Here is a 23,179-nt window from a genome sequence, read left to right on the forward strand (position 1 = left end):
CACAAACTCCTAATATTAGACTGTGACCAAATTTTATCTAAGAAAATATGCACCCTCTATTCCCCTGTTTCTTAAAAAAAAAAAAACTCTATCATCTGTGTTGATCTTGATTATGCTGTAAAATCCCCTGGTTGTAATATCTCAGTTTAAAATAAAACAAGAAAGGGTCAAAACTACCCCTGATCTATTGGATTTGGTTAAAAATGTCTTCCCCTAACTCATCAAATTAAATGACCTATCCATCCCTAAAGATAAAACCCATTCATATTTGAAAAGTAGTGAAAGGAAGAGTATCACAATGAAAGTTTGCACCTATACACTGAACTGTCACCTGATTTTTGTTTGACTACTTTTACTTCCATGGACCACATGGCTGCAGAGAAAAAGATATCCTAGGTTTTACTTGTCTATATATCCTAGGTTTTACTTGTCTAGATATGTCTTGCAATTATTGACCACCTTAGAGAACGTGCATGATTATGAAAAGGCACAAGATATCTTAGGTTTTAATGGCAGAAACTGTACCTCCAAACACTGTTTTAAAAGACGGGAGTGTGAGGCAGGAGCGTTTTACTTAATACGGGGCAAGGCATAAGCCTCGAGGCACGAGATGTAAGCTCCCTGAATCTTTAAATATTTAATTTATAATGTAATAAAATAGTATAATAACACAAAAATTATAAAGAATATATTAAAAACATGATTATGAAAAGGCACAAGATACCTTAGGTTTTAATAGCAGAAATTGTACCTCCAAATATGAATTCTTGTTAAGTTATTATTTTCTTTACTGTTTTTAGCAAATCTAATAGGCAGAATTCGTTAAATATTTATCGGAGACAAAAAATATATACTTTTGGTAAACTTAAATGACCAAAGTACTTTAAGGAACTACTTTAAAGTTTAAACTTACCCTAAACATAAGGGGACCATTTTTTCTAGAACAGAATTTTCAACGTTATTCTCTGGTAGAATCTTTTTTTCCTTATATTGTCTTTTTGTGCATTTTAATACTCCTTCCGGTCCAAAAAAAAATTGAGGATTTAGCCTCTAAAAGTTAGTCCAAAATAATTATGGTTTTTCGTCTATCAAGAAGGTATTTTTCATTCTATTTTTAAATTTACCCTTGACACATTCTTAATTCAATGAACAAATTTAATGCTCGTTATAATTTCAAAGTCTCTCTTAATTAAATGTATTTTAGTCACTACATCTCTTAATTTTTTAGAGTAAGTGAATTTCTTAATTTATGTACTCAGGTCTAAAACCTCAATTATTTTGCACCTGAGGGAGTAATAAGTATATTAACACATGTCTACAACAATATAAAATTTGTCGGCATGCGTCTACAATATAAGATAATGTGTGATTTCGTTCATATAGGTAGTGCTGTTTCATAAATAAATGACAATAACTCTAACAATAAAAGAAATGTTTTGATTTTGGACTTCTAGTAATTCTGATCCAAAATAAATACGTCGAAAATATTATAAAATTTTGTTCACATATCCATTGTGTCACAGTTATTAGTTTAACTAACTTGTTGTCACTATTTTAATATAATTTCTAGTAAGTCCACGGAGAAGCTTCATAAAGGAGCAGCAACACAAACGTGTCAAGATTATTAATTCCTTATCTATATTTTAATTCTTCCTTGTATATATTGATTTTATTTGTATTTAATCCTTTTCTGATGTAGGTGACTTCATAGTTTAACATTAGAGTTATTTTTTTTAATTCAAATGCTTAATTTCTTAAGTAGTGAGCTATTCGTATTTGGAACACATGTTATATAACTTTAAGATAAATAAATTTAACTTTTAATAAGTGGCCAAAGTGATTGATGGCCTGTACTCCTCTTTCATGATAAAACACCTGAGTGTCACATAATTAAAGTGATGTGTATTAAAAGTGATCAGAAAAAAAGTCAAATGTTTAAAAAAAACTCCGTCAAGAAAAGATGTGTTAAAAGAATTCTATTATGGGGGGGGTAAATTAGTATATTAAACTTTTTTACTTCATGAATGATGTATGAGGGCCTGATTATTACCCAAGAAAAAGAAAAGTAGGAGGCCTGAATCATCTAGAAGAGTCAAAATCTACAATCATTTTTTTGTTTTATTCTGGGCTTAATATTTGTATTAGGATGTTGGTCAATTCAGATTCACATAGTGTAAAATTCATGTAAAAATAATAATTTCAAATGAGTTTTTTTTCATATAAAAGACTCAAATTCCAGACTTCTAATTAAAAGTAGACAAATTATACCTAATTGTTGTTTGTTTATTTAGTACCATTTGTAGAGGTACTATCATTTTTGATATAAAAAAATTGTGGTGGCATTCGGCGCTCCATTCTCATGCAGTTAATAATTCACTTTATGAAATGATTTACGGCCACAAAAATATTCAAAATTTATTTTGAATCATAAATTTCAAAAGTCTTCACTATTTCTTAAAACAGAGGGTGTATTTATTATTAATACTTACTAATATAATGCAATATACTATGCTAATAATTCCAAAAAAGTAAGCTAAAATTTGGGAGCTAACAACAGTGAATCATCCCTTATAAATACGTTAAAAAGGTTTCTCAAATCACATTCCTCACTCATCAAAAAAGTACAAACATGCTTAAAATAATGCCGTACATTCCAAGTGAAGTTATCTTTGAAATTCTCCTAAGATTGCCTGTAAAATCCATTTTGAAATTCAAGTCTGTTTCAAAATCCTGGCTTTTTTTACTATCATCTCCTCAATTCATCAATACTCATCTCAACTTTTCAAGAAAAGATTTCCCCCACAAACTCCTAATATTAGACCGTGACCAAATTTTATCTAAGAAAAAATGTGCCCTCTATTCCCCTGTTTCTAAAAAAAACTCTGCCGTCTGTGTTGATCTTGATTATCCTGTAAAATCCCCTGGTTGTAATACTCCTCAGTTTATTGGTTCTTGTGATGGTTTGGTTTGTTTATTAGTCGAAAACTCGCTTATTTTGTGGAATCCCTCTACTAGAAAATGGAAAGAGATTCCAAAAGAAAAAACTCATCAGATAAGTCAAGATTATTATTGTACTTATGGGTTTGGTTATGACAAGTACAATGATGATTATAAGTTGGTTTTATTATATAGTTCTAAAATCAAGAATAGTGGAAGTGAAGTGAAGGTTTATAGTTTGAGGACTAATTCTTGGAAAAAGATTAAGGGGTTTGTTAGTGGTTATATTTATGGTAATTCTGGTGTTTTGTTGAATGGTATTGTTCATTGGGATACTCGTCCACATCATGATTTTAATGGTTGTTATAACTATATTGTATCGTTCGATTTGGAAACAGAGAAACAGGGGAAGATAGAGTTACCTAGCTATGAAAATGAAGATGTTCATTGGGATTTAATGTCTTCAAGAGATTCTTTATTTGGATTTTGCCATTGTGAATCTCAAGGAGAAGTAGATATATGGGTAATGAAGGAATATGGAGTTAAAGAATCTTGGACTAAATTCGCTTCGGTTGCCTACTATGTAATTCCGGGAATCTTTTATTTACCCCTGTATATAAATGAGGATGGTGAGGTACTACTTATAAACGGGCAAAGTTTGGTGCTTTTTAATACGAGAAATAACACGTTCAAGGATCTTCAGGTTCATGTACCCGATACTCAACTTAGAATTGATATGACTACCTATAACGAGACCCTTGTTTCACCGGTTTTTAATGATGAAGATGGATGCAGACTCTGGTAGGAAAAAGAAGAAATTTCTTGTAACGGAAAATCTCGGACATACTTTCGAAATTTCTCTTCTTTGTTGTTTAGAGAAGATTATAAGAGCTTTTGCAAGCTCTCTTGTGTGTTTCGTTCTAACTTTACCTATCAGAATTTTTTTTAATTTTTTTTTTGTACTTGATATGAATATCAATTCCAAATGCAATGAAATGTTTGGGATGTCACGTTCGATCTAGATATTTTTGTGTCTGGACCAGTAAATGTTTCAGTTCTGCAAGAAGCTATACTGAGGAATTTCTATGTTTACTTGTACATTTTAATTGAGTATGTATCTGGCATTGGTTGAGCTAGCAGAATTCTCTTTACTTGAGTATACAGGCCAATAAATCTTGGTGTATATCATTGGTCGGCTTGATCATGATTTGACCTTTTACTCCTTGGCCATTTCAACAATAAAAACCGCTTTCAGTCCTTGATTTGTACACTTAAGCACAACACAAGGAGGTCTCACTGACAGCTAGCACATAGCACAAAGTTCAGTGTTCAATTTAGAAGATATTTAAATGACTGAGAATTTGGAAGAGTGGCTGAATTTTTGGCTATCCTAGAGCCTTGTTCAGAATTATCAGATTCCACAGCTTCTCCGGCGACCACCGCCAACTCACTGGGCTCGATAGTGACTGCCGATCCATTAACGGCCTGAAATAATGGTGGACTATCAAGGTATGGGAGATTGGAGGCCAATAGCTTTCAACATCATTTGCCGGGACGAAATCCATCAGTGTTGCTTTCTGTGGTCGTCTTGGTGCTATTGAACTATGTTGTTTCTGTTGCTCAAAATGTCATTGGTACTCTCTCTTTCGACTTAATGGTTTGTATCCTCTTTTTCTTATGCTGTTAATTCATAAATTATTTCTGTATGATGGTACTTCTTGTAATATTTCTGTACTTGGGCAGGGAGAGTGCTTTGGGATACTGTGCAGACAGGCATTTGGTACTTGGCAAATATACATGGTATGGGTTTACACCCAACGTTTCTGATTATTCTACTGCTCCATAGCTTCATTTCTTGCTGATCTATATATTTTCAATTTTGGTACTTAAGCTGGCATGTGTGCGGTATATTATTTCGACACCAGTTCCTGCCTTGGCGTAACTGGTAAAGTTGCTGCCATGTGACTAGGAGGTCATGGGTTCGAGCCGTGGAAACAGTCTCTTGCAGAAATGCAAGGTAAGGCTGCGTACAATAGACCCTTGTGGTCCGGCCCTTCCTCGGACCCCGCGCATAGCGGGAGCTTAGTGCACCGGGCTGCCTTTTTTTTTTTTTTTTAAGTTTCTTCTCTGAAGGACATAGCATTTCATGAATATCCTCATAGTCAAGCTGCTTCCTAAACAAATTATGAGTCTTGTCTGCTATGCATTCCAAGCCATAGTACATATTGACAATGATCATAGTTCATGTAGCGGAGTTTTTGTAAGATTCTTACATAAGAGTTAACATTAGCATAACCAGATGCTTAAAAACTAACTTACAATGCCTATAAATGATATTCTTGTGCATGCCAGAAAATGCCTTTTTGAATCTCCTTTAGGTTCAAGGCTTCTTTCAAGAATAAATCCTTAAGCAATAATATAGTAGAGAAGTCTTCTTGAGCTTCTCTTGACAGAAAAGGATCGATGTCATAGTCTTAGATCTTTTTTGTGTGCATAGAAGATTCAATTGATAGATGCATCTAATTTTGATTTCACTAATAAAAAAAGAATCTGCTAGCTAAGTTTGTGGTACTAGAATAAAAGTCTATTCTTATTCAGAAGCTGAACATATTTCAAACTGTGCATTTAATTTGAAATTGAACATCAGATGTCTTTGGAACAATACATGTTTCAGCTCTGCAAGAATTTGTGCTGATGAATTCCTGTGTTTACTTTGTACATTTTAATTCAGTATGTGTCTTGCATTGATTGAGCTAGTAGAGTTCTCTTTACTTGAGGTTCGGGCCAATAAGTTTTGGTGAATAATCATTGTTTGTCGAGTAGATAGATGAAACCAACCTCTTGTAAGTTATAAATACATGTGGCAATTGGTATTGGAGCCAATTATTGTTTTTGTCCCCTAGTCTTCCTAGTCTATAACTTGAAAAAAACAATTGAAACACCATCGTTCTTGTGATATGGGAAGGGCTTGATCATGATTTGGTGCTATTTTTGTTTGTTCCCTAGTCTTCCTAGTCCTTGATTTGTACAATGTTTCACTGGGAACTGTTCAATTCAGAAGATATTTAAATGACCGATAATTTGGTATAGTGGCTGAATTTTTGGCTATCCTGGAGCCTTGTTCAGAACTATTAGATTCCATGGCTTCTCCAGCGACCACGCCAACTCACTGGGCTCGATAGTGACTGTCGACCCATTAAAAGCCTGATATAATGGTGGACTATCAAGGTATGGGAGATTGGAGGCCAATTGCTTTCAACATCATTTGCCAGTATGGAATCCATCACTGAACTCTCTGTTATTTCTGCTGCTCAAAATATCATCGGTACTCTCTTTTTTCGACTTCATGGTTCATATCCTCTTTTTCTTTTGCTGTTAATGCACAACTTATTTCTGTAGTATTAGTTTCTTATATGAGTACTTGTTATAACATCTCTCTAGTTGGGCATGGGGATTGCTTTGGGATATTGTGCGGACAGGCATTTGGTACATGGCAAATATACATGCTTGGGGTTTACACACGACAGTCCCGAGTATTCTACTACTCAGTGCCTTAATTCTCTTGTCGATCTATATGTTTGCAACTTTGGTACTTAAGAGGGCCACATATGTTGCTTTCGACACCAGTTTCTCCTTAACATTTCATTAATATCCTCATAGTCAATTAAGCTCCCACCTAAATAAATTATGAGTCTTGATGCGTTATGAACGATAGTACACATTGAGTTTATCATTCCTGACATCCACCCATTTCTTACAAGCAGAACAATGATAGTTGTTCATGTAACACGAGTTCATGTATGATTATTACATCAGAGGTACATTAGCATAACCGATGCTTCTAAAATATCATTTAAGCAAATTCTAGATGCCGCTTATTTTCTGAGATTCAACGATGATGAGACATAGGAGCAACCGCACAAGGGAGGAGAATTTAGAGGATCGGAAAGATGACTAGGCTGAGCGAGGATAAGATTATTTTTGTTTCCATTGCCTTTGCATATATTAAATGAGAAGAATTTTATCTAAACAAGAACCAAGAATATCTACTGCATGACCATCCTTGATAGGCTTTCGATAGCAGAAGGAAAAGATGTTAAGCTTCAACAAAAAATCATACCATATGGGTGGAGCTAGTCTCCAGCTAACAGGTTTCTCAAGGTTCTTCTATTTTGTTACAGTACTTATATATTTGAGTCTAATAGTCTATTGAGTCTAGCATTTGTGTAATTAGCTCTTGTTAGTTGCCAATACCGGTAGGAACAACAATTTAGTTTTTCCACCAATGGACTTCTCTGTTACTACTCCAGAGGAAACAGCGTGTGATGCGTTATTCTTGCATAATTAACTGCTTTTAGTTGCGAAGAACTGGATCCATTTCAGAATTACCCGGTCCAGGCCTTTGTCCTCAATCAAGGTACTGCTTCTCTTTGTGGTCTTTAAGTTCTTAATTATGTGGTAATTGTTATGTCTGTGAGACTGATGTAAGGACCAGCTCACATGATCGACTCCAGGAGTTAATTTAGCGTATTCCGCATATATATACATGACTTTCCTTCATAATTCTTGTTGTCTGATAACTGTAACTAACTTTTGGTTGCGAAGAGATGGACTTTAAAGCAAAGATAGCGGGCTATAATTTTAGCAGAATTATCACTTATATTCTTTTGGACGTGTTATGTAGGTTATATAGCATTTTTGTTATTGCACTTATAAAAGTTGCAGTGGTTTTGGTAACTTTCTTTGTGGGCTATATGTTTTGCAAAATCATCAGATAGCAATTTGCTTTCAGCTCTGGGATCTTCAGAGAAGCATTGGTAAATCTAAGTAATTGGTTTTGCATACGTGTCAAACTATTTCCTTATTAATTCATTAAAAAAAAAAGATATACTACCTTTTTATATTTGGAAAAGATTTAACTCTAAGTCCTCTTATTTTACACTTCATGGTATATTTTTATAACCATAGATATCTTATGGTATGTTCCAAAGATCCAAATATTTTTATTTCTTGTATTCAATAAAAATACGTCACATAAATTGAAATGGAAGGAGTTTGACTATTTAATTTGCAAATCCATTTGTAATTAGAGCAGAACTACTACTTAGGGGGATGGTCAAGGTCAGTGTTGCAGGCTGACTGAGTGGAGAAGCAACCATCAGTAATAAGGCACCAAAAAAAAAAAAAAGTTGTCCATATTATAATATCTCATCCCAGATTTTATATTCATATTGAAAAATGATGAGAAAGGGAGGCCAAACTTCAAAATAAGGGTGAAAAACGAAAACTTTCATCTTTGGTCCTAGTTGACTTGTATAAGGAAGGATAATATTAAGCATTTTTCAGTAATCTATATATCATATAAAGCTAGGCATAAACAAGGTGATGTGGCACCTCTCTATGATCATCATTTCTATTTATCTTTTTTCTCCTTTTTTTTGACCCTTTTCTCTCATTTTTTTTTACTATTTTGTTAAAAAAATCATCTTCATAACTCACATCTTCATAACTTCTATTTTAAATTGTTAATTAAGTATCCATAACTCCCAAGCCTTTCATATAATCATAACACCAAATGAATTAATGTGCAAATAGATGAGCACTTTATTTGTCCTCTAACGTGGAAATGTGACTTCAGATCTTCTGACCTTTCTTTGCTTATTAGAAAGTTCAGATTCTTTCCTTTTTTTTTATTTTAAAATTTTTTGAGATTCTCACTCTTAACTCATTTTTTAAAAAAAATTAAAACCTAACAGCCTATTAAACTCCAGCACGTTTGGTTTCTATAAGAAAACCAAAAAATCAGCCGTTTGCTTTCATATCAGTTACAAAATTGAAGTTCTTCAAATAAATTTCAAACCATTCAGTCATTCACCTCCCCTGTCCTATATATTTTCATAGCATGATAGGCTCCAAACTGAAATGAGGGGAGCTTTGGGTAAGCACCAAGCTGGGTACTATATCACTAAAGTTTATACATGCTTTCTCCATTTTCGTGGATTTTAGAGTTTCATCTCTCTGTCTCTTTTAGTTTCTGTACGTTTTTTCTCCTCTCAAGCAATATGATTTAGAGTCACAAGTATTCTGGAGTTGTTGTAAAATTACCCCAAGTTCATAATTTCTTGCACGAATGAAATGATTTTATTTCACACTAATGTTTAGTGCAAAAATTTGAAGAATGGGCAGAAAGAAATCAAATGACAGAACTCATTTACTGATGACACTAGCCATACATTGGATGTGGATTTGCCTCGGGACAATGTGTATTGAAAAGTCTCTAATGAAAGGAACTTCCATGAATCTCTGTCATATGATATCTACATAGTGATTGGGGAGACTATTATAGGGAAGGAAGAGCATATATATATATTTTGTTTATATTTGTTATCATTTGATCTTTCTTGATCATGTTTTACTTAGATTCACAATAAATAATTTCTGCAATCGGATTGACTTGTAAATTTATACTACTAATATTATTTTTAATTAATTTCTCGCCATGAAATAGTGTTTTTTTTTTTATATACTTTGGAAAGTACGAGGCATATTTTACACCTTGTCACTAGGTTAGTTAAGCATGATTTTAAGATGATTTTAAGTGCTACTATTGTTATTATTCTTTTAAGATAAGATGTTAATTGAAGGATAACTTGTACTCCCTCCGTTTCAATTTATATGGACCTATTTGACTGGGCACGATATTTAAGAAAGAGGGAAGACTTTTGAAACTTGTGGTTCAAAATAAGCCTTGAAAATTTGTGTGGCTGTAAATCATTCATAAAGTGAATTTGTTTCCAAATTAGGAAAGAGGTCATTCATTTTGGCACGAACTAAAAAGGAAATAAGTTCAAACAAATTGAAACAGAGAGAGTAGTATTTATTTGCATGTATCTATTTTAATTTCATTCATGCGTCATTTTTTTTATAGGTATAATTCATGCATTAGCTTTCAACAAAGTTGAAGTCTATATTAAGGGCATTATATTCGGCGTGAGAAGAAAACGAAAGGAAGAAAGAGAAAGAGAATGGGAGAAAAACAACCAATTTTTTTTTATTTTTTTTTTGTTTTTAATTTCTTTGTGTTTTTATCTAGCAATTGAAAGCCTTTTCTATGAATTTGAGATTTTGTTTTGGGCTAATTGGGTAGAAAGTTAAAGGAGAGAGATGTCAAACACTATGCCCTGGCTTTTATGTTTTTAGAAATTTTCATTCTTGCCCTGGTGTGAATGACCGAGTGAGATGAATCAAATAAAATTTAACCCAAGTACTATTAATTATTTTTGTGGAGTTTTCTTTGCCCAATACTTTTCTTTAGAAATATTAGTTGATCCTAGATGATTCTACATTACTATAAATAATTTATAAAATTTAGTTTGGATCGAATTGATCACTTTTTGGAAATTATTTTCAATAAAATTTGGTTTTTATAAATCTTTGTTTAATTTTTCTTCATCGTGCATATGCAATTAAACGTTTAATGCCTTTAGATGCAAATTTCTAATAACATTAATTTTATCTCATCTTATTTCACATTTATCTTATTATGAAGTGTGCCTGTCCTCCACTAAAGTTATGTTAGGTTTTTATAGATGGTTCTTTTATTCAAATCACAACTGATTTATATTAACTTTTTCACATCTCAATAAAAATTTCCGGTCAAATAATTTTTTATACACAACATTTTAATATTAATATTCATTCATATTTTGATTTATTTTTTAATGACCGTGCGAAGCGCGGACAAGTACACTAGTAAAGAGTAAATATAGTACTACTACTTTTCCCCTTATATATTAATAGTTCCAAAGCAGTGTGGAATCATCATCATTAGATTGTTTATAATCTATTGACAAAATTATGCTCGTTATTCGACCACTTCTCAGTCAACATAATTCTCACCATTTGAAATAGCTTTCGAGATTGAGTTAGATTTAAAGGTCCATTTTTGTTTTAGATTTAAAGGTCCATTTTTGCTCACATTGTGTTAGTCAGGCTTATCCTAATTTTTTGTTAATGCAATGTTTGCCTCATGTTATATTGTTGACGCTCCAGTCCTGAACGTGTGAGAGGGTGTTGAAGTCTCCACATTGATCATAAGTAGGGTTGTACATGAACCAGGTTGGTTCGGATTTTTCAAATACCAAACCAAACCAATTGTATCGGGTTTTTAAATCGATAAACCAAACCAAACCAACAAAAGTCGGGTTTTTCACTCTCGGTTTTTCTCGGATTTTTCGGGTTAGTCGGGTTTTTTCGGGGGTTTTTTTTTTTGGTTCAATACGAAGCATCTTATAATAGCATTTGCTTGACCAAAAATAAGCATCTTACCCTTCTATTTCTAAATATGTAAAATGAAAAATGTGTGGTGAATTCATTGACTCATTAAATAAAAAATTCATAACAATTGAATCAAATAAGTATAGAACATACATGTGATGTATAACTATAACAATCAAACAGAATGTAGTAACAAACAACTTCAATATTGTTCCGTAAAATGAGTTTTAGTTAGCTTTTAAACATTTACTTAAAAAGCCTATCGCTAAATGAACAAAAAGATTATAACTCAAACTTAGCTTTAAGAATTAATTATACACCACAAATACTTACAAGGAGGATCATACAAGAGGTGTTTGTTAGAGGTTCCCAGTGGACAACACTCACAAAAAAATTGGATGAGCTGATTTTCTAACCTTAGTCTACTAGTTTTATTTATTGTTTGAGTTGTTTTGATGTGATAAAGGCTAGTTTTGATCGCTGCTAGGCTGTTCTGCCATAGTAGTGTTTTGACATTGGACAACAATAGCTATTTGTAATGAAAAAGTCTCTTTTAATTGCCAAAAAAGAATTAATTATACAATCGGATGTGGTACCAATTCTTAAACGGATTGCATCACGAACGAAGCTGACTAATCAATGCTTAAAAGTGATAAAGTTATACACGTATTTATAAATTATATATGTATAAAAATATTTATAAATTGTATATATATAATCGGATCGGTTTGGTCTCGGTTTGACTTTTTTTAGTTAAAACCAAACCAAACCTATTATGATCGGGTTTTTTTATCCAACACCAAACCACTACTCGGGTTTTTTTTTCGGTTTGGTTCGATTTGTCGATTTTCTTTATACAGCCCTAATCATAAGAGTGTATATTTGCCTCCTTGTATGATTTTGGCGCATGGGCAATCCTCATCTCTCATGCTAACTATTGAGGTTGAGTAAAGCTCAAGTCAATGTTTGTTTACATAATTTCTTGTATGGCTAAAAGAGATAAAATATTTAATAGAGCTCTGTAAAAATAAATTTTTATGGTCATATAATTTTATAAATTAATAGATAAATATATAGAGTTGATCTAGTTCTGTCTCTTTTCTTAAATACCGAACCAAATGAAATACTGTTGATGTTTCTAAATTTAAGACTAAATTAAATCAGTCAAAGGATGTGTCGTTTCTTACGTCGGTACGATTTAATCTTTGGTTTAATTTGATTTTTTGAATTCTTGAACACCTCTAAATTTACGCTGGACCTACACTGGATGACTTGTCGAAAATCAAGCAACCATTTGAACAACGGAACCTTATTGAAAATTCTGCAATGCTAAGAGCCCTTTTGAAATTATTTGACAATATAATAATTGATTTCTGAAATCGACGAATACATGCTCTGAACCTAATAAACCAACCTTTCACTGTCATTTTCATAGGAAATCCACTGTGAAACCAGGTCGAATAATTTTGATCTAAGGATTTGACCAAATCTAGAAAGTTGCCAACGAGTGTCCAATTGTACTAACTTTGACGTCTATGAAAGTCACAAAGTAACACTATGTAGAAACTTTACTTGAAGAAGAAAAATTGAAAATTTTCTCTATATTGAATGAATAAATCTGTACAGGTGCTTCTCTATTTGTACAAATATAATCCGAGAAAAAGAAATAGAAAAATAAACTAATTTGTACACTTGTGCTCTTTTTATTGCTTACATCATAACAAACTTAATCATCACAATATTTCTTTCTATGTACAGTGTATTTCTTGTTGTACTATTTGTGGACATAGGCTAATTGTAATTAGGGGTGTACATAGATCGGGTTGGTTCGGGTTTTTTAAAGACCAAACCAAACCAATTGCATCGGGTTTTTAAATCTATAAACCAAACCAAACTAACAAAAGTCGGGTTTTTCAACCTCGGGTTTTCTCGATTTTTTCGGGTTGCTCGGGTTTTTCCGGTTTTTTCCGGTAAAGTCTTCATACTAACTTATACTTCAAATATTTCTTTAGTCCTAGTAAGATACAACGATCTAATTAAGATATTTATTAAGAAAATAACACAAAACGTGATGAGAGATGACATTGTACTAAAATATTCAACGAAAAAAATTAATGAAATTGCATAAAGTAAAATTATCACAATCTAAAAGTACTAAGTCATGCTACAATAAATACAACTAATTTATAAGGCATGTAAAAAATTATCATAATCAAAAAGTACTAAGTCATGCTAAAATAAGTACGGCTATTAAGTATTAATTACATGACTAAATATTAAAGAAAAATATAAAATTAAGTTATGCATTTTCACTTTCTAAACTAATATAAAACTAAAGAATAGATATCAAAATTATTGTCATTCCAGTGTTAGATATGAATTTCTTTTGTTAGCAATAGTATTGATTTGATTTTTGTTGAGTTTTATTTGAGCTACTAATATCATTGGGCTATAAAACTTATTAAACCATTCAAAAGTCTAATTCCAAGCTTGAAATAATATATTAAAAGACAAAAAAATATGAAAAAGTTAAAGAAACATTTATAAATTACATTATAAATAAATATTTCTATGTATAAAATGTGTTTGAAATTTTATAAATGTAATGTCGGGTTGGTTTGATTCGGTTTGACTTTTTTTAGTTAAAACCAAACCAAACCAATAGTATTCAGGGTTTTCATTTTAAAACCAAACCAAGTCAAACCAAACCACTAGTCGGATTTTTTTCTCGGTTTGGTTCGGATTATCGGTTTGGTGCGGTTTGTCGGTTTGCTTTGTACACCCCTAATTGTAATATTGGGCTTTGTCTGAATTTGTGTGTCGTGTTGGGTTGCATTTGTTGAATAAGCTAAAAGAGGCCCAAACTTTAATTTGCCTGATATTATGTAGTCCAAGTCCAAGTCAACATTGTTTTCCCTTGTAGATATCAAAGATTCCTCTTTTCCTTTCTTTTTCATTGAGTTCCTGCTTGTTCCCATAGCTGAGCTTGAATCCTTTGAATCCAAAACTCTAACACCCCCCCCCCCCCCCCCTCAAGTTGGAGGGGAACAAAGAGATTCCCAACTTTCCAAGAATCAATGCAAGCGAAGGACCCGACAAGGGTTTGGTAAATAAGTCAGCAAGTTGAGATTTTGATGGAACAAAATTAAGAGATATGAGTCCAGATAGAAATTGTTACCGGACGAAATGGCAATCGAGTTCTACGTGCTTCGTCCGTTCGTGAAAGATCGGATTTCGGGCGATGTGTATAGTCGCTTGGATATCGGAGAAAATTGGAACCGGAGTCGATGGTGTAATGGAGAGATTTGATAGAAGTCGAGTAAGCCAAGTAAGTTCTGCAACTAGACGGCGCATGGATCGATATTCAGCCTCCGCCAAAGACAATAAGATGAAGATTGTTTCTTCGATTTCCAACTGATCGGAGCACCACCCAAATTACTGAAGAAACCACTTATAGATCGTCGTGAGTCCTTGCAATATCCCCAATCGGCATCACAGAAGGCCAAAAGAGAAAAAAAAAAGTAGATGAGTTGAGAAAGAGAACTTGTTGAGGATTGTTTCTGAGATACTGAAGAACTCGAAGAGCAGCAGAAAAATGACCAACACAAGGACTTTGCATTTATTGGCTCAAAATCAGGACAGTGAATGAAAGATCCGGCCTTGTGTGAGTCAAATAGTTTAGTTTACCAACTAAGCGTCGATAAATAGTGGGAATGGCCAGAAGAGTGCCCCCATCTGCAGTTATCTTGAGTTGAGGATCAAGTGGAGAAGAGACCTTAGGAAGAACAACACAATCAAATTCCTCGAGTAAGTCCAATGTGAATTTTCTTTATGTAATGATGAATCATGTTGGTTCCCTTATAATTTCCATTCCCAGAAAGTAATGAATGTGGCCAAGGTCCTTGATTTTAAACTCAGAGTGGAGAAAATATTTTAATTCTGAAATTGCAACTGGATCATTACCAGTGATCAAGATGTCATCGACATAAACTGCTATAATAGTGACATTAGGACCTGAACACTTTAAAAATAGGGAATAGTCATTCAAAGAGGAACAAAATCCCTTGAAGCTAAGTGCACCAGCAAGCCGGGCATACCACTGCCTCGATGCCTGCTTTAGACCATAGAGAGATTTTCTCAATCGACAAACATGTTTAGGACTAGGAGGTGTAACACCTGCGGGGAATCTCATGTATAAGTACTCTAGCAGTTAACCATGTAAAAACACATTACTGACATCAAATTGAGAAACATCCCAATTCTTTTTAGCTGCAATAGTCAAGAGACACCTGATTGTGGTCATTTTCACAACAGGAGAAAATGTCTCGTTATAATCCACTCCTTCTCTTTGAATATCACCTCTAACAACTAACCTGGCTTTTAGCCTTTCAATTGAACCATCAGCATGTTGTTTAACCTTATATAACCATTTTGCAAGGCAAAGCCTTGTGTCCAAGGGGCAAAATGACCACATCCCAAGTGTGATTTGCCTCCAAAACTGCAATTTCAGAATCCATGGCCTTTTCCAACCCTCATGAGCACATGCTTGTGAATAGTGAGCAAGTTCAGTGATGATGGAAATAGAGGTAAGAAATGCTTGGTTGGTAGTAGAAAGATTAGTGAAAGGTATAGTAGGTGGAGTGGATGGACTGGAAAGACATGTAGTAGTGAGGTCAGTAAGAAAAACATTGTTGCATATAAAATCATGTAAATGACTAGGAAGAGTTCCTTTGTTAACTCTAGATGATATTCTAACAGGAATGGAGGGTTGAATAAAAGAAGATATAGGAAGAGGAAGAGGTGGTTGTGTGGAAGAACTAGAATCAGCATGCATAGTAGGGGAAGGAGATAAGTTAGTTGAACTAGATGGTGAAGAACTAGATGGTGAGGAAGATGTAAAAATGGAATGTGTAGAAGTTGGAGTAGGCAGAATAGGTGGAGATGAAAATAGAATGGCATTATCCTCAGGATGATCAGGAAAAATAGAGTGAATAGGTGGAAAAATAGAAGTCAGGATGTTAGAAGGAAATGAAACAAAAGGGAATATTTGTTCATGAAAGTGGACATCTGTGGAGGTGAAAATTTTCTTAGAAGCTAGATCCAAGACTTTATACCCTTTCTGCCCAGTAGGATAGCATAAAAAAATACATACAATTTCCTAGGCTTAAATTTATCTTTGTGATGTAGCATGGTGGATGCATAGCATAAATACCCAAAACTTCTAAGAGTGTGATAGGGTGATGACTGATGAAAGAGCATGTCATAAGGAGTTTAACCATTGAGAACTCTAGAAGGGAAAATGTTAATAAGAAAAGTGGCAGTCAAAATGCATTCCCCCCAATAACAAACAGGAACTTTAGATTGAAACATTAGCGCACTGGCAATTTCTAGCAAATGTCTATGCTTTCTTTCTACGATACCATTTTGTTATGGTGTCCCCACACAAGATGTTTGATGAATTATACCTTGTGATTGTAGAAACTGAGAAGTAGAGGAACATTTACCTAATTCTAAAGCATTATTGGATCGGATGGTTTTACATATATATATATATATATATATATATATATATATATATATGTGTATGTAAAATATTTGAACTGCCTCTCAACCATAGATAAGAAATATTTGACAACTGGAAAAGCATTACTTTTGGTAGCTAACAGATAAGTTCAGGTTCCCCTACTAAAATCATCAACTATAGTAAAAAAATACTTATAACCATTGCGAGTGGGAGTGTTGAAGGGACCCCAAGTGTCAATGTGAATTAAATCAAAATTGCTCTTTGTTTTGATGATATTAATAGGGAATGGGAGTCTGGATTGCCTAGCTAATGGGCAGACAGTACAAGAACATTCATTAGAGGAAGAAAAAGAGATAGAACTGATATGTTTCATTGCATTAAAAGGAAAATTCCCCAGCCTTACATGCCATAACATTATATCAAAAGGTGCTTTAATTGAAACAGGAACAAAAACAGAAGCTGAAACTGAGCTAGAAACATAACTCTTAGGTAATGAAACTACTAAATCTTTAGGTGGACTCTTAGGCCGGAGTGGAGTAGACTTCAAAGTGTAGAGACCTTGATTGACTTCACCAAAAACTTGTGGAGGGCTCTTCATGTAAGGGCCCTGCAAAATACATCCAGTTTCTATAAATGTGATGGCACATTTGAAAGTTTTACAGAGTTTATGCACAGAGAGTAGATTATACTTGAAGGATGGAATGTGTAGAACATTGTTTAAGACAAGACTTGAACTAAGAGAAATGTTGCTTGCATGAGTAACTATGACCTTAGAAGAATTAGGTAATTTCACAAGAACTGGCTTAGGTAATTTAGAAATAGAAAGGATGAGTTAGGATTAAAACACACATGCTGTGTTGCTCCTGAATCTATGATCCAGGAATCAAAGTTAGAATTATCCACTGAATAACATGAGTCTGAGTGTTCAAAAATTATACCAGTAGCTGAGTTTGCTGTGACTACAGAATTTCCTATTTGTCCATCCTGGAGTTGATTCAACATCTGCACCAACTGAGTATATTGTTGTGGTGAAAGTTGCTGAGCAAAATGTCCTCCTTCACTTACAACAGCTTAAGAACCTTCCTGGTTGTCTACAGAAACAGCAGAGTTGACTTTCACATTTCCTTGAAAATTTTTAGGCTTAGTGAACTGAAATCTGGTGGGTAAACTATAAGCCTGTAACATTTATCAATATTATGATTTGTCAATTTGCAATAGGTGCAGAATTTCTTTCCCTTAAATAGTTCATTTCCCTTAGGATTCCCAGATCTGTGCTTATTGAAATAGTTTCTAGTTGTATTTCTACCAACAAGGAAAGATGAACCATCTCCTAGAAATTGAGGATGGTGAATATCCCTTTGATTCTCATCCTGTAGTAAAAGGCATTTTTTCTGCAAGTCATCTCGAAGCTTTCAAACGCATCTAAGCAATTGGTATCCGCAAATCATAGGGGCTTTCAGGTAGTTTCTTTTGAAAAAAGTAGTCCAAAGTATGACTCCCTCTTATTGACCAGGCCCCCCTTTCTTGCCCGTTAGCGCTGTTTTTTTATTGCAGCTAGCGCGCTTGACTAATAAGATAGAAAGGGGCAGAATTGACACTTGGAAGAGGATTTATCATGAGAATATTGCTCCTAGCATGGGAATAGGTGTCATTCAATCCCATTAGAAATTGAATGAGTCTTTCATTCTCCTTAAACTGCACCATCTTAGTTTTTCCTTCACAAGTGCATACACAACTGCATAAGGTATTAATATTAAGAGCATCTAGTTCATCCCATAAACATTTTATTTTAGTAAAATATCCTGCAATAGCATTTGTTCCTTGCACTAAATCTGCTAATTTTTTCTGCAGATGATAAAGTTTTGCCCCATTGGGCTGACCAAACCTTTGTTCAAGGTCTGTCCAGAGATTTTTTGCTGTTTTGGAGTAAAGAACACTATCATCTATGTCCTTAGAGAGAGAATTCAGCAACCTAGATGTGACCATGTCATTGCATCCGTTCCAGATCTGAAAAGTAGGATCAGTGGAAGTTGGAGCAAGACAGGTGCCATCTATAAATCCTAGCTTATTATTAGCTGAGAGAGAGATGAGGATGGACCTTCTCCATCCAGGATAACCTCTTCCATTAAAAGAGGTATTGACCAGCACCATACCTATGCATCAGAAGCATAGAGATAAAAGGGACTGCTGGAATCACTGGCATTGTTACTGCCTCCAGCTCCAGTGGAAGAATCAGTTTGAGTCATGGCTCAAGTATATTGAGTGAAAGAGAAAACAGATTAAGTAGAAGAGCTATGGAAAAAATCCTTTTGCTCTGATACCATGTAGAAACTTTACTTGGAGAGAAAGAATTGAAAATTTTCTCTATATTGAATGAATAAATCTGTACAGTTGCTGCTCTATTTGTACAAGTATAATCCGAGAAAAAGAAATAGAAAAATAAACTAATTGTACACTTGTGCTCTTCCTATTGCTTACATCATCACAAACTTAATCATCACAATATTCCTTTCTATGTACAGCTGTGTATTTCTTGTTGTACTATTTGTGGACATAGGCTAATTATAATATTGGGCTTTGTCTGAATTTGTGTTTCATGTTGGGTTGCATTTGTTGAATAAGCTAAAAGAGGCCCAAACTTTAATTTGCCTAATGTTATATAGTCCAAGTCCAAGTCAACATTGTTTTCCCTCGTAGATATCAAAGATTCCTCTTTTCCTTTCTTCTTTATTGAGTTCATGCTTGTTGCCATAGCTGAGCTTGAATCCTTTTAATCCAAAACTCTAACACACTACAAGAAAGTATAGAAATAACAACAAAAAAATTAATATTTGGCAACAACTTAGTTTTATTGTTGGCAATTGAAATTTTTTGTTGCCAAACAATTTAAGTCCGTTGCCATAGTATTGATTATTGTTGCAAAAAGTACTTTTGGCAACAAACAAAAAAAGTTGTTGCACGCCGTTGCAATAACAACTTATGCAACAATATGTTTTTCTTGTTGCCAAAAGTACTTTTTACAAAAAAAATAAAAAATTGTCAAATATCTTTTTTCTTGTAGTGCTGCAAGTTGTGTTGTTTAGGACAGGCACTTACGATCAGGGGCGGAGCTACTCTTGCTTCAGGTTGTCAAGCGATCGACAGTCCTTTGCCGGTAAATTACATTGTATAGATAGGTAAATTTTTTATTTTATAGGTATATACATCATTGCTGACACCTCTTGGCACAAGCTGAAACTTCAATGCAGTGGTTAAGGGGTTGCAAAATTCCCCTTAGATTGCGAAACAAACAAAATATGAAGAAATAGGGATATTTTATTGATAACAGTGCGAGTATAATTCTATTTATTCTCTTGATTCTTCTCTCTCCTAAATTTACTTGAGGGCCGTTAGTTGTGTGTTTCTCGAGTGTAGGATGATTTGGACTTCCCTGTGATGTATTTGATTGCAGAGAATGTTGGTCAACAACTTTGAGAAAGATAGTATTTGATGCCTTAATCTCTTTGTGAATATCCAAGAATTTATGAGATATTCAAGATCTTGATTTCTTTATGAATACTCATGAGTTTATGGGATATTCGAGATGTCTTTTCAAGGGAATATGTCTTTATATAGGCGGAAGCTGAGGTTTAGGGTAAAGTAGCCTCCAAGAAATCCTAACGGGCCTTAGAGTTTGAAGATTGACTGGACTCGTCTTGTAGAGTCGGATAAAATTTCGATGTCTACAGTAATCTCTTCGTTATATTCCAGACAAAATCCTTATATTACTAATCTTTGTATTTGAATTTCTGAGTTAAACGACTCTTTAGAGATTATTACGTAGCTAAACCAAATAAGAAAGGTTTCAGATGGTCTAAAATTTTACTTTGAATTAAATAACCTGGGAGGATCACTTCCATAACAAGACTTATAGTTAAACCAATATTTTAAATAGTGACATTCTTCAAAAACTTTTATAAATTAGAGAAATTTTAGTTCTAGCTATTTGTTTTTTCACAAAGCTAATAAGGCAAGAGAGATATCCAACTAAATTAACAGTGGTGAACAGATCATAAAATTGAAATTATGATGTAAACTGGACTTCTTATCCGCCGAATTAAAGAAAGAATTTCTATATTAAGTAAGTTCTAGAAAGTCTTTCCATCAATAGTAAAATGACATGCTAAAAATATTTTATAAATAAAGTGTCATTCTATTTTGGTACCTACCAATGTTGACCTGTCATTTCATTAGCAAATTCACCGTGAGACCAGGTCGATTAATTTTGATTTTAGGTCTTCTTTTTGCAAATTTTCCAATTAGTTACCATTTTTGCACTAATCTGTCATCAATCCCCTACAAATGTGCCATCTGCGTATGAATACGTCAGAAAGGGGGGTGTGCTGACAACGACAGGAACCTATGAAGTAGTACGATACTATCTATATTTTGTTATGAAATAAAATTATGAAGTAAATACACAGAAGAAATATGTAGAGAGAGAATATGTAGAGAGATATCAGATTATCTTACTTCTGCTCTTTCAACATTGCATTTGTGCATCCTATTTATAGAGAAACAGGACATGAGATATTTTGAGATATTTTGGGATATTTTGAATATCCACTATTTGGGATATTTTTGACACTCCCCCTTGGATATCCATTAATAGATGATGTGTCTCGTTAAAACCTTATTAGGAAAAACCCTGTGGGAAAAAGTCCTAATGAAGGAAAAAGAGTGCGCATATCTAATAATACGCTTTGAGAGTTGCCTCATTAAAAACCTTACCAAGAAAACCCAATGGGACAAAACTTGGTTAAGGGAAAAAGAGTACAACACGTATTTCACTCCCCCTGACGAAGACCAAGATTCAGATGTCGGAGTCTTCGCATTCCAATCTTGAATATCATCTTCTCAAGAGTTGAAGTTGACAAAGATTTAGTGAACAAATCTGCAAGATTGTCACTTGAACGGATTTGTTGCACATCAATATCACCATTCTTCTGGAGATCATGTGTGAAAAATAACTTTGGTGAAATGTGCTTTGTTCTATCTCCTTTTATGAAACCTCCTTTTAATTGAGCTATGCATGCAGCATTATCTTCATATAATACTGTTGGTATTTTTGTATCACACTTCAAGCCACATCTTTCTCTGATGAAATGTATCACTGATCTCAACCACACACATTCTCTACTTGCTTCATGAATAGCGATTATCTCAGCATGATTTGAAGAAGTAGCAACAATGGACTGCTTGGTCGATCGCCATGATATAGCAGTACCTCCGCATGTAAACAGATAGCCCGTTTGAGATCGAGCTTTATGTGGATCAGATAAATAACCTGCATCTGCATAACCAACAAGATCTGTACTACCTTTGTTAGTATAAAACAGACCCATATCGCTAGTTCCCTTCAAATATCGTAATATATGCTTAATCCCGTTCCAATGCCTCCGTGTAGGAGAAGAGCTATATCTTGCTAGCAAATTAACAGAAAATGCTATGTCAGGTCTTGTAGCATTAGCAAGATACATAAGTGCACCTATTGTGCTAAGATATGGTACTTCAGGACCAAGTAGCTCTTCGTTTTCTTCCTGAGGTCGGAACGGATCTTTGCTCACTTCAAGTGAGCAAACAATCATAGGAGTACTTAAAGGATGCGAATTTTCCATGTAAAACCGATTTAAAACTTTCTCAGTATAGGCAGATTGATGGATAAAGATCCCTTTTGCGAAATGTTCAATTTGCAGACCAAGACAGAGTTTTGTCTTTCCGAGATCTTTCATCTCAAATTCTTTCTTCAAATATTCAATCGCCTTTTGGAACTCTTCTGGAGTTCCAATGAGGTTTATGTCATCAACATAAACAGCAAGTATTATGAACCCTGATTTTGTTTTCTTAATAAAAACACATGGACAAATGACATCATTTATATATCCTTCATTTATCAAGTACTCACTTAGGCGATTATACCACATACGCCCTGATTGTTTTAAACCATATAATGATCTTTGTAATCTGATTGAATACATTTCCCGAGACTTTAAACCAAATGCTTCAGGCATTTTATATCCTTCAGGAATTTTCATATAAATTTCATCAAGTAAGCCACATAGGCCGTGACAGCATCCATCAGTATAAATAATGTGACATCTTCTGTTGTTTGGACTGCTGGCCCAATAAACATTACGTCTACCAAGATGCATCATTTTACTTGGTAATTATTCTACGTCAACATGATTTAAGAGACGTAGAAATCAAATCCTCACAACCTTATACAATATTGCGCGCTATATTGTATATTGTCGAGAAGATATCATGTTGTATCGGTTCGCAATTCGACATAACTTACTGAGATCTCATCACTTCATTATTTTCAGGTACCTGAACCTCCCATAAGGTTTATGAAGTGTTATGTCGTAGCTCTTCAAGAGCACATTGCCTCCTTATTATGAT

The 23,179-nt window shown here is 33.9% G+C and overlaps 1 protein-coding gene across 1 annotated transcript; it reads left to right on the forward strand.

The window, feature by feature from the left end:
- The first annotated feature begins 2,620 nt into the window (after positions 1–2,620).
- Positions 2,621–3,883, forward strand: LOC132642227 (F-box/kelch-repeat protein At2g43270-like). Its single transcript, XM_060359485.1, has one exon. The coding sequence runs from the start codon at positions 2,630–2,632 to the stop codon at positions 3,740–3,742; it is 1,113 nt and encodes a 370-aa protein (XP_060215468.1). The 5' UTR covers positions 2,621–2,629; the 3' UTR covers positions 3,743–3,883.
- The last annotated feature ends 19,296 nt before the right edge of the window (positions 3,884–23,179 follow it).

This window comes from Lycium barbarum, chromosome 5 (genome assembly GCF_019175385.1).
Source record: "Lycium barbarum isolate Lr01 chromosome 5, ASM1917538v2, whole genome shotgun sequence".
Taxonomy (NCBI): domain Eukaryota; kingdom Viridiplantae; phylum Streptophyta; class Magnoliopsida; order Solanales; family Solanaceae; genus Lycium; species Lycium barbarum.

What these genes read in the sequence shown, in the direction of transcription:
- LOC132642227 (XM_060359485.1), top strand. Translation starts at nt 2,630, where the DNA reads ATGCTTAAAATAATGCCGTACATTCCAAGTGAAGTTATCTTTGAAATT.